The sequence below is a fragment of the Lepidochelys kempii genome, chromosome 11 (assembly GCF_965140285.1).
Source record: "Lepidochelys kempii isolate rLepKem1 chromosome 11, rLepKem1.hap1, whole genome shotgun sequence".
NCBI classification, from domain to species: domain Eukaryota; kingdom Metazoa; phylum Chordata; order Testudines; family Cheloniidae; genus Lepidochelys; species Lepidochelys kempii.
Genome location: NC_136390.1, coordinates 22,973,497 through 22,986,037, shown reverse-complemented (window position 1 = coordinate 22,986,037; position 12,541 = coordinate 22,973,497). Strand labels below are relative to the sequence as shown.

The 12,541-nt window shown below is 41.4% G+C and overlaps 1 protein-coding gene across 5 annotated transcripts in view; it reads right to left on the bottom strand.

Annotated features, from left to right (window-relative positions):
• The window catches only part of ARHGAP15 (Rho GTPase activating protein 15), a 463,932-nt gene that overhangs the window by 414,912 nt on the left and 36,479 nt on the right, over positions 1-12,541 (bottom strand). The window contains exon 1 of one of the 5 annotated variants that reach the window (XM_073305402.2): positions 7,971-8,695. The exons of the other annotated variants lie outside the window; for them this stretch is intronic. Within the exon in view, the coding sequence (XP_073161503.1) occupies positions 7,971-7,994 (24 nt within the window). The 5' untranslated portion in view covers positions 7,995-8,695. Of the gene's footprint in view, positions 1-7,970; positions 8,696-12,541 lie in introns of those variants that run through there. 5 annotated transcript variants of the gene reach the window in all.

Below are 12,541 nucleotides of genomic sequence, written 5' to 3'. Positions count from 1 at the left end.
GTTTTCTCCTTGTTTTTCCACTCTTTAAGAGAGGGAACATGAATGAGAACAGAATGGCACAGAATTAGCTCAAATAACAGTGAAGAATAGAGATGGAGAAATATCTCATGGATTGTACTTGGTCTAGCAGCAGGATTTCTATTAGAGGTGTATGTCCAACCTCCGCTTGGAGTTACACTCATATTTGATCTATTGCCACACTTAAAATCCAGGTGACAGCAATGAGATGAAGTATCTTTTGCTGACCGATAGCTGGCCCACTCTGTGACTGTTTTTCCCTAATAAAGACCTCACAATGGTAATCAAAACCTTCATAATCTTAAAGGCAGATTAGTGAAATGAACTTCCCTTGTGGTAATCTTTGAAAAGCAAAAAGCAGCTTCATCTGGGGCAAGCAAACTTTTGAGTTGGGCAAGCCACAATAAGCATATCTCACCAACGTGCTATGCTCTGCATTGGTTACCTATTTGCTTCGGACCTCAGTTCAAGGTATCAGTCAGCACCTACAATGCCTTAAAATGTCTAGGATTAGAGAAAGAGTGGATGGCGGGCCCATGAATCTGGACTCCTGCACTGAGAGTTCATCAAAGCTTGAGTCTGGCAAGCTTCATTGTATATATAAAGCCACTAAGGTCAAGCATTTTACTGACCATTGACTTCTCCTCAGCAGTATAACTGTTCTAAACTGTGTTGTGTCATACTGTATATCAGAAAGATACAGAACTACTGTTTCAATATACCTGTTTTCTTTAAAAAGTAAACAAAACAGCATGAAAAAATTAAAGAGTTTGATTTTTCCAAAGTCTTGTACCTCGTATGGTCATTTACCAGTGTGCAAAATGCTACTAAATCAGAAAAGCAGCATTTTAGAGTCACTTTTTACAGACAAACACAACATAAGCAGCACCGTAGTGGAGAATCAGGCCCACTGTGTCATCTTTCTAATCTTATATACTTAAATCCCTTTGATAACAATGGGAGACTTAAGGCTTAATGGATCCTAATTCCTTCAGTGATTTACTATATATTGCAATAGAAAATTACTCCAAAACTATTTTCTACATGGAACTAATTATTGGAGTTAAACAGATCATAGAATCACAGAAGCTCAGGGTTGGAAGGGACCTCAGGAGATCATCTAGTCCAACCCCCTGCTCAAAGCAGGACCAATCCCCAACTAAATCATCCCAGCCAGGGCTTTGTCAAGCCTGACCTTAAAAACCTCTAAGGAAGTAAATTCTACCACCTCCCTAGGTAGTGAATTCCAGTGTTTCACCACCCTCCTATTGAAAAAGTTTTTCCTAATATCCAATCTAAACCTCCCCCACTGCAACTTGAGACCATTACTCCTTGTTCTGTCATCTGCCACCACTGAGAACAGTCTAGATCCATCCTCTCTGGAACCCCCTTTCAGTTAGTTGAAAGCAGCTATCAAATCCCCCCTCATTCTTCTCTTCCACAGACTAAATAATCCCAGTCCCCTCAGCCTCTCCTCATAAATCATATGCTCCAGCCCCCTAATCATCCAGATCTCTGAATACATTTTTAAAAAAGGCATTTCTGTGGGGTATTCAAAAGGCCATTTCAGCCACAGTTTAGATATCAATGACACAGTAACTGAGGCTGGCCTGAAAAATAGCTCCTAATTCTAACCCTATAGACACTAGTGATTTATTTTACACACACACGCACACACACACACACACACACTAGAGATTGGTGTAAATTTTCAGAAAAATGCACACAATTACCTTCCTAATTGCAGGAGCAGTTAAAGTAAGTACATGAGCAAATGACCAGACAGGCATATAACTGGTTATTTTGTATTCAATCCATGAGAATGAATATATCTACGGTAAGTGTGCATGCAAAGCAGGTGCACAGTTTTATGTGTGCTTTTCTGAAAATGTATGCCCTTATATTTAAAATAATGTTTGAAAGTATAATAGGTACTAAAAGCATGCTAATTACACTTTGGACTCTCTTCTGTTCTTAAAATTGCTTACATATGCTTTATAAGTGATTTTTGTATGAGTCTAACACTATCTGCTTTGACGGTCATAAGGATATATTTAGGCTGTGAGGACACTGAAGGCATTTGTCCTTTAGCCTTCTGCCTCACAACATGATTGAGCATCTGTATACCTTACAACCATACATCCTGTCAAGTGTTATTCTTTTACATATCACAATTTACCTCTCATTCTCTACTCAAACATGCAACCAAGGTGAACAACAAGCTACTTTAGCTGCCATGTCATTTCAGTTTTTACACATTTTCTCTTATTATGTGTGCTCTACATCTCAGTGATGTCTCAGCTCCCCACTCTACAGCCAAGAGCTAAAAGTCAGGAACAAAGCTCAATCTCAATGTCAAAGAGTGAAAACAGGGAAAAAATCAAACAAGAGAAAATTAAATGGTCACAAACTCTACTCTGCAGCTTCTATTCTTATGGATTTTGCAAGGTTTTGCAGCTCATCAACACAACATGAATTAGAGAAGAATGATGGCATCTCTGAGGTTAATGTTGTGGTCTGTGCTGGTGCTGTCTGCTGAAGTGAACAGTACAGTTATACACGCGCAAAGATGGCTTGTACTTTCTTCATCCACTAAAATTTAAAAATGAGGAGCTGCCCTAGAGATGATGAGAGCTGCAGAACCTGTAGTATGCATTGCAGTCCTGCTTACACGTCATTTGGAAAATACGCCAGACAATCCAGATTAGGAAAATTAGATTAAACACACATGCATTGTTCTCAGTGGGAACAGGTTTCTGCTGAGCTTTTTTGAAATTCTGGCCAACTGAGTATAATCCAAGCAGAAAACAAATTACCTGGAGCTAAGGCTGAACAGACATAACATTGATGTTACAAGAATGTGGTAAAAGAACGTTCAGTTAAAAAGAAAAGCTACATTTTGGTAGCAGTAAAGTCGCACTTTGAAAGAGAAACAGTAGAAAATGGTCCTGCATTACCTGCATCATTAGCACTAGTGGTGACACAGGGGTGCAATCTCCCACTTTTCTCCCTCCCTTTCCTTAACACCTTATTGTGTAAGATTTAAGTTAACATTTTCAAAATGTGATTTAAGGCACCTAGTCCCTGTTTAACAAGTGACATGCCGAGTCTATACCAGCAAACCCTCCTAATGTGGAAACAGTTTATATTATCAAAAGAGTGATTTTGCTGGTATAGCTTATACTTGCCACCTGAACAAAAGAACTTAACCATCAAAAGCACTTGTTTAGCTGATATAACTGCATCAACACTAAAGCTTTTTTTCCAGAATAAAAATGTTGTAAAAAAACCATACCCCTAACCAACATAGTGTCTAGTGTAGACATGGTCGTAGACTCTTAGGGTGAAATCCTGGCTCCACTAAGGTCAACAACAAAACATGCCTGTCAGTAGGGATCTGCAATCATCTTTAAGTGCCTACATCTCTTTTGAAAATAGTCATTAGGTTCATAAGGCACTTAGGTGCTTTTGAAAACGTTACCCTTTTCTTTATAAAGTTATTTTTTTGACTGACTTTCTGATAAGAATATTTTTATTTTTGTAAACAGTATAAGACATTTTCAGCCTATGTTTAAAAAAGCCACTGCATGTAGGGCTCGATCCTATGCTCACTGAAGTCAACGGCAAAGGCATTGACTTTAATGGCATAAAATCAAGGCCTTGGACTTAATACTAGCTGTATAGCTGATGACACTTATCTAACTAGTGATATGAGCCTTTTGGGAACAGTGGGGAATGTGTATGGTTTCAAAGAAGGCAAGAGTCCTGGAAAATTGTGATGATCCGTAAATGCAGGCCCAATCTGTTTTAAATATCATCATCGTATATAATCGATGTGCGCTAGATTGTGCCTCATGATCTTCAAGGTCTCTTCCCCATATGATTCTCCCTCCAACAATCAGAGATAATCTTCCTCCTGTACCTCTCAAAAACTGGTAGCTCCCTAGAAAATACAAGACCTAACACTTGTATGACAAATATTTGTATGGGTGACATTAGTGATTTGGCTGGATCCCAGATACTTAATTAACAATGAGTAGGTAGGTGATCTATTTGGGTTATTTTGCATTAATTTATGAGATAATACAATACTTTGTGCAACCTGAGGCCATCATTCCTGAATAATAAAATCTCATTAAAGAGCTGATCTGGGCTTATTGGGAATCAGTTTGGTAACCTTATATATTGACTTTTTTTGCTACTAGGAGTGTTTTTTGATCAACTATCTCACCACTTTAATTCTCATACATTTTTGTTGTTTGAAATGCATCATTCACTGGAAATTTGGGACCTAATCTTTCTGTTGTAATTGTGAGTTTAATAAAGATAATTTCCTTGATGTCTCTGGTGTGAGTAGCTCATACTGAATGAATATAACCAGCAAAGAGCAGCATTTTATTTATGAGGCATCTAGACTTTGTTTATTAAGTTATCATTTCTGGGTACAAGTGTCAACACAATTTGTGTTTTGAATAATGTGAAGCACATAACCTCAACTAACAGGTAATTAGAATTATTTTAATCTTTAGCAGTTTCCTTAATTGTTTCTGAAACCTAAAACTAAAACTGAAATAAATAATGAGCAGCCAGAACATGTCCCTGCACAGAGTTTCATCCAACTCCTTCCACTGGAGTTTGCTCAAACAGCAGAAGTAAGATGCATGTGGATCTTGGGAAATGGGGCAAAGGCTACATGGTGACTATGGGCTTGTCTACACTACAAAATTAAGTTGACTTTATCTAATTCAACGTTGAGCCTCTGAATTAATTAAGTCAATTGTGCGTGGCCACACCGTGATCATTGTCTCGATAGAGTGTGTCCTCCCTAGAGGTGCCTGCATCGATGCACAAAGCAGTGCTTCACAGATAGCTATCCCAAAGTGCAACTTGCCACAGTGTGTTTTGGGAAGTTTGTGCAATGCCTCATGGGACCAAAACATTGTCGCAAGGGCGAATGGGAACATTGTGTCAGCAACCCATGATGCACTGTCCTCCCTCCCTCATATAAACAGCAAACAACCCAGTGGTTTTCACGCCCCAGAAGCATGGAGCCTGCTCAGTTGTGCACTCTTGCTGTAAGCATCTCAAACACCTTGCACCTTCTTCTGCAGTATTTCTAGAGCCGAAGTAGGGTCCGCTGCATGGAACATAGTAATGTCCTGCAAGTAGCCCTGCTGCAAGCCATTGAAAAAAACAATTCACAGTTGCTGCTGGCAGTCACAGAGCAGCTGCACTCTGTTGAGCGCCATTTCTGGTCCCGTGAAATGAGCACTGACTGGTGGGACTCATCGTTTTGCAGGTATGGGATGACGAGCAGTGGCTGCAGAACTTTTGAATGTGGAAGGTCACCTTCCAGGAACTTTGTGCAGAGCTTTTCCCTGCCCTGCAGTTCAGCAACACAAAAATGAGGGCTGCTCTGACAGTGGAGAACTGAGTGGAGATTGCCATTTGGAAGCTTGCAATACCAGACAGTTACTGGTCAGTGGGGAATCAATTTGGAGTAGGTAAATCAAATGTGGGAGCTGCTGTGCTCCAAGTGTGCAGGGCCATTAATCGACTTCTGCTATGAAGTGAGACTGGGAAATGTGCTGGACATAGTGGATGGTTTTGCAGAGATGGCATTCCCTAATTGTGGTGGGATGGTATGCATATCCCCATCTTGGCACCAGATCACCTTGCCAAAGAGTACATACAATGAAAGGGATACTTTTCAATGGTGTTGCAAGTGCTGGTGGATCTCAGGGGGCGTTTCACCGACATCAACGTAGGATGGTCGGGAAAGGTTCATGACATGTGCATCTTTAGGAACTTGGGTCTGTTCAAAAAGCTGAAATCTGGGACTTTCTTTCCAGACCACAAAATGAACACTGACAATGCTGAGATGCCTGTAGTTATCCTGGGGGACACAGCCTACCCCTTGCTCCCATGACTCATGAAGCCACACACTGGTTGTCTAGACAGCAATAAGGAACGGTTCAACTATAGGCTCAGCAAGTGCAGAATGGTGGTTGAATGTGTCTTTGGACATTTAAAAGGGCGCTGGAGAAGTTTACTGACAAGTTTGGACCTAAGTGAAAAGAACATCCCCATGGTTATAGCTGCCTGCTGTGTGCTCCATAATATCGCTGAAAAAAGGGGGAAAATTTTCCACAGGGATGGGCAGTTGAGGCAGATCACATGGCAGCCATTTTTGAGCAACCAGACACCAGGGCAAGAAGAGCACAGCAAGAGGCACTGCATATCCCCAAGGCCTTGAAAAGCCATTTCAATAATGAGTCTCAGGAATGTGAGCTGCTTGTCTGCATTGTGCTTTCCCAAAGCTTCACCTGGCTTGTATCACTTTCTCTGTATCACCCACCCACTCCCACTGCTTCTATTCAATAAACAACATTTAGTTCCCGAATCCATTTACTTTATTTAACAAACGTAAGTAAAGAGGGAGAACAGAAAAAAAAGTTAGCCTTGGGGAAAATGGGTTGTAAATTTGGAATGGGAGATACATTTTCAGCTGAGTAACATAACACCACATTCTAGACCATCAAAGGTCCGTGAATGGACACCTTTTGTTCCTTGTACTCTCCCCCTGAGTTAAGCAAAAGCAATAATGGACATTTCTCTCACACCTCATGGAATGCTTTGGGGACAGTGATTCTGTGCCAGGCAATGCTGGCTGGCTGTCCTCCAGCATCTGCAGAGGGTCTGCAGAGGGACTCTACCCTCCTGCTTCTGTTCCTGAAGTTCAACCAGATGCCTCAACATGTCTGATTGGTCCCTCATAATCCGAAGCATCTCATCCTGCACCACACACTCATGCTCATGGGAAGCTTTTCTACTCTCCATGTCCATGTCTAACTTCTCAGACAGTGAAATCCTCTATGCTCTCAGCTCTGTGTCAGCTGTCCCAGAGGCGTTCATTATCTCAGTGAACATGTCCTCCTGCATTCTCTTTCTCCTCCTTCTAATCAGCGAAAGTCTGCTTTCAGGTGTTGATGACATGCCGAAAGACACTTTTCCAGCTGTCAGTCATGGGTAAAAAGAAAGGGACCATTGTACATGCATAAAATGTTTCCAATAGCAAGGCTGTTTTCATTAAAAAACAAAAACAAAAAAAACCCCCAACCCTTATTACACTAGGTGCAAGCTATAACAATCAGAATTCATAACCGTTCACTGCACCGTTTTGCTGTTTCAGCCCATGGTGAGTACTCCCCCCCCCGAGTCATGGGTGACTGCACTTTTAATTAAATTTATGGAAGGCTCATGTTGGGATCAGAGATAGCTAGTCAAACAATTGCCCCTCCTTGTAGCACCACAGGAAGCTGTTTATGAATGGGGTGGGGGGAAATGTTTTCACTCCCAAATTGCAGAATCTCACATATGGGGTCCCAGTCCATCTATCAGCCACTTAAACTACTTGCCGACCCACGCCAAGCACAGTAAAGGCACATTAGCGGCTGTGTGGCTTGGTGATCCGGAATGTGGGGTGGGATGGGTCTACATGCTCTTTTTCTTCTTGTAAGAGCACTTTTAATGAGAACTTCCCTGTAGGTGACCCAACGTGATATCAGTCTCCTGAAGGTAACAGAGGTGGAAAGGAAGGAGATGCTGCAATCATCTGGGTATAGACCTGGTCCTGCAATGCTGCCAACAGAATTAATTCAGGAATTGCATGGGGAAGTGTCCTACCTAAGACTGGCCTGCCCAGAAACCTTCTGCAAAGGATTGCACAGTACCTCCATGAAAGTTTCCTAGAGATATCCATGGAAGATTTCCGGGCTATCCCAGTACATAAACAGTCTTTTCCGGGGGCTACCTTCTGCGTAGCCAGAGCAGACTCTTGTAAGCAGAAAACCACAGCACCTCATTTTTCCTTCACAGTAAACATACACAGTAAACTGAATGTGTGTGCCTGCTAAAGTTTAACTGGACTTTGATTGTAACTGTATACTCACCAGAGGTGGCTTCCCCGGCATCATGGTCAATCACCGTGGTGTCCTGCGAGCCACAGAGCTCCAGGGTTAAAAATATTTCCTGGCTTTCAGGGAGAATGGATCCATAACTTGCCTGTCTCCCATTTTCCTCCTCCTCCTCATCCACCATATTGTCCTCCATGTTGTCCCTAGACTCACACTCCTGTGAGGTGTCCACGTTGGTTGTTGGGGTACTGGTAGGGTCACCCCGAGAATGACATCCAACTCATTGTAGAACTGGCATGTGTGGAGTTCAGCCTTGCCTTCTGGTATGCTTGGCGAAGTTCTTTTATTTTCACACGGCACTGCTGTGTGTCCCTCATGTAACCCTTCTCCCCCATTACACGAGTAAATTTGCATAGATGTCAGCATTTCTTCTGCTGGATCGGAGCTCTGCCTGCACAGACTCTTCTCCCTACACATCAGTGAGATCCACCACTCCTGTGCAGACCAGGCTGGAGCGCGTTTGGGGCATGTAGTCTCCATGATCAGCTGTGCTCAAGTTGGCACGCTCCCAATTCTGATCAAACAGGAAATGGGAAATCAAAAATTCCCAGAGCGTTAGCAGGGGAGGGGCTGTTTCCTGTGTACCTGGCTGCAATGCTGCAGAGTTGAGAATGATCTCCAGAGCGGTCACAGATGAGCATTGTGGGACACCACCTGGAGGCCAATTAAGTCGAAGTACACAACACTGCATCTGCACTACCTTGCAGTCAACCCATGAAAATCGAACTAAGTGCTACGTCTCTCGCAGAGGTGGAATACAGAAGTTGACATTAGAGGTGACTTAAGTCAGCGTAAAGGACCTGGTAGTGTAGACATATACATTAACAGGTCAACTTAAGGTGGCTTCCTTCGACCTAACTCTGTAGTGTAGACCAGGCCTATATCTCTGCACTGCCTCCTGCCCCCAAGGCTCTCCCCTGCTTCTCTGTCAATATGAACTCCTCTTCCTATCCCTGCCTTTACCTACTCCTCTCCTTCCTCCTGCCAGGACCCATCTTCTGAACTGGTCACATAGGAAAAGTTTCCATTGCATTATTATAGTTTGCAGTAGAATGAATAATAATTATTGGCTACTGTCAGAAGACAGGATACTGAACTAGATGGACCATGGGTCTAACCAGTATGGCCATTCTTATGTTCTTTCATTTTTATATCTAGTGTCAAGTAGCTTGATCTATTCCAAAATATCATTACTTTCTTTCCTACGACCTGCACATTTTGCGAGTATAAAGGAATCATTAAAACTTAATTGTCCTCTTTTTCCATGAGAATCTGTGTATAAGATGCATACTTTCGCTATTGGCCATCCTGAGAATTTGTTTGCATTTTTGCTATCCTGTTCTTTAAATAAATAGATGTCATACATTAAACGTCTTATAGTAGGTTGGTTCAATAAAACAAAGAAGTTAAGATTTATTTAGTTTGTTAGTTTTATAATAAATATACTCATCTTGGTTTCTAGGTGCCTTTGCAAAAATTAAAAAACAAATAATCAAATTCAGAAGGAAAGCCAGAAACTGCTTGCCACCCCAAAAACAAAACAAAAAACCCAACCAGCAAACTAACAAATCCCCAAACCCTAATCATAATAAAACCAAGTCCAAAACCCTCACACACTTTGGCCCTTGTCAGAGGCTTCCTTTCCCAAAAGCTGGTATAAGGAGGCAGGCCTTGCAGATGCAGATGCCAAATTCTGCACCTCGTATTAGTGGGGGATATCCACTAGAGGCCACTTGTATTAGTAGGGGATATCCACACATGAAAGGCCAGGCAGCCACCCTCCCACAAGGGTTCCAATAATGAGGACATTTTAAAATCTATTCATGGCTTCAAAGGAATCTCAGTGGCAAAAGATTGCCTTGAAGAGGCACTGTATTGGTGCATTTTCCAGCTGCTCTGTCCCTCCCCATCTACTATTGGGAGAGTGTTGGTTGGTGTTCTGTCCACATACAGAATACAATGGTGACATTGCATGGGCCTGGTAACTACAACCCGGGTTGTGGCAGAGGAAACCAGGAAACCAAACGTAAGGGTAGGGTAGGGTGGAAACCAAAGAGGAAACCAAACGTAAGAAGAGAAACAGATCCATATTTTTATATACATTCCAATATTGTAATAAACCAAACTAGGGCTTTAAAAACAGAAGGAAAAAATGGTATCTTTAAAATTACAGGAAAACATTGGCTGTGACACAAGGACATCAGCTCTCAAGGAAAGGAATACAAACATTTAAATAATATATCTTGCTGGAAATTAAGCTTTGTGAGAAATCCCATTGATTCCTTTTAAGTCATTTTATTAAAAGGTCTATTACTGCTTAGCTTGCACTTTGTGGCTATGAGAGATGTTGGAAGGAAGAGCTATCAAAGGTAGCTATCAAAGTTTTTTTTTTTTCATTTAACTTTTTCTGACTATTAAGCAGCTCATTTTGTGGAGACAACCATTAGTGTCTTTAATGTGAAACAAAGCTTCTGGATAAGAGCTGCTCGGTGAAGATCAATATGAAAGATATCATTTCAGTTACAGCTTTAATAACTGTAACAATAGGGAGCCTGGCATTGCTGGCTTTATGCATTAATGTAATTTAGAATCTACCAGGTACAAATCTTATCAAACATTAGCGGTAGTCACATTGGGAATTTCTAGGTAGAGGAACTGTGTAATAAATGAGAAGTGTTTTAAAGGTAGATTTCAATGTACCAAGGCTCATCCATCATGCAAGAAACACACCAAGACAAATAAAAACAAAACAGATTCCAGAAATCTGATTACAGCTTGTAATGAATTAACAGCATGTGTATGTGTGTATGCATGTAGATGTATTTCATTCACACTTACCTATATACTGGTATGTTTATTTCATTTAAGATCATCAATGATTCCTGGAGCCTTGGACAGGTGCTGTCCTGTTGTAGATATGGTATAAATCACTATATATGTAGGAGTAGCATCTTCCTTAAGGCAAAGAGTTGTTTGGTGCAGGACGGGTAGGGCATGTCAGGGAGCCAGATGCATCTACCTGGTGGCTATCTAAGCTATAGCAGATGAGGAGATACTTTAATTTACATAACTGGTGTAAAATCCCTAAGGGTTTCAACATTCCCAGCTCAATGTGAACCTTTGTACAGAAGAGACTAGTCTCCTGAGCCAAGTCTTTAGCCCCTCCATGTGCCTGTATTCTGCCTCTTCAGCCTCTCCACCAGCTGTGAGACAGCCTCTCAACTACACACAGCTGCAGTTCCCCAGGGCAGCTCACTGGCCTCTCCCCACATAGCTTCTTTGGATCCATCTGCCAACCAAATCACTCCTTTGCCTCCCTTTCCTACGCTGCACCCTACCCTACCCATTCCCCTTAGTCCAGGTATCTTTACACTGTTGCCACACTTATTCACCTTTTCTCCCCTTCATCATTCTACCACAGTGGTTCTCAACCTGTGGCCCAATCAGCACACAGCTGCAGCCCATGTGATAACCGCAGGGTCATCCTGGTAATATTGGATGTGACCCACAATGGAAAATAGTTTGAGAACCACTGGTCTACCACAACCAGCTGCCACTTACTCTCTCTCTCTTTCCACCCCCACCCCCCAATGCCTGGATTTTAAAAAAAAAAAATCAGGAATGAATAACCCCTTATTTTGGATCTTTTACAACTAGGTGGCATTTTAAACATTTGTTTAACTCATGTCCAAATTTCTTCAGGTTCTAGTGCTTACAGGTAGCCACTCAAGATTTACATTTTCATTTTAAAAAAGATCTAAACTGGGAACACTATGAACTTTCAATTTATCTTTTGCTGATAAAAATGGAAAACTCAAATTTGAAGTAGCTACTGAAAAGAATAACCACCTGGCTTTTGAATTTTTAAACTTTTTTTTTTCTTCAGTGAGATTTTAAAGTAGATATCTGATTTCACAACAAAGAACAATGAGCTTTTAAAGATAACAGAACTGTCTATTTGAACCTCAACTGAATCAAAATTCAGGTTTAGTTCAGATAAGCATCCACATTTTGGATGCTTATATGGGTGCTCTACATCCCTTGCAGCTAGAAATGTCATAAGAACAAACTCTTTCATCACTGCTGCTCCATTTATGGCCACAGCTGAAAATCCCCATAAAGTAACCTTTCTTGCAGTATTTTTGCAGGGATGAGGAGAATGTGTCTGATCATTTCAGGACCCTTTCAAATTTGGTTCCCGAAATGGAGGAAGGGATTCTTAGTTATTTATAACCACTACATCCATTCCTGAACCTCTTTTTATTTTAGTTTTTCTACGGTCCAGCAGGATTTTTCAAAATATGTCAGGTAAACCATTCATCATGAAAGAAATAGAGGTAATTTTCACAAAAGCTTAGCCATACTCTGCATTGTCATGAAGTAGCTAGTGTGTATAAGTATCACTGCTCTCTGCTAGATAAAGGAAAATTATTCCGATGTGTGTCATAGGCCCTATACTGTTAACAACCAAGATTCGCCTTCAACTCCAGTTGTAGGAGGCCTGGGTTCTTTGAACTGGAGGATCTGAATTCCACTCTCTCTACCCC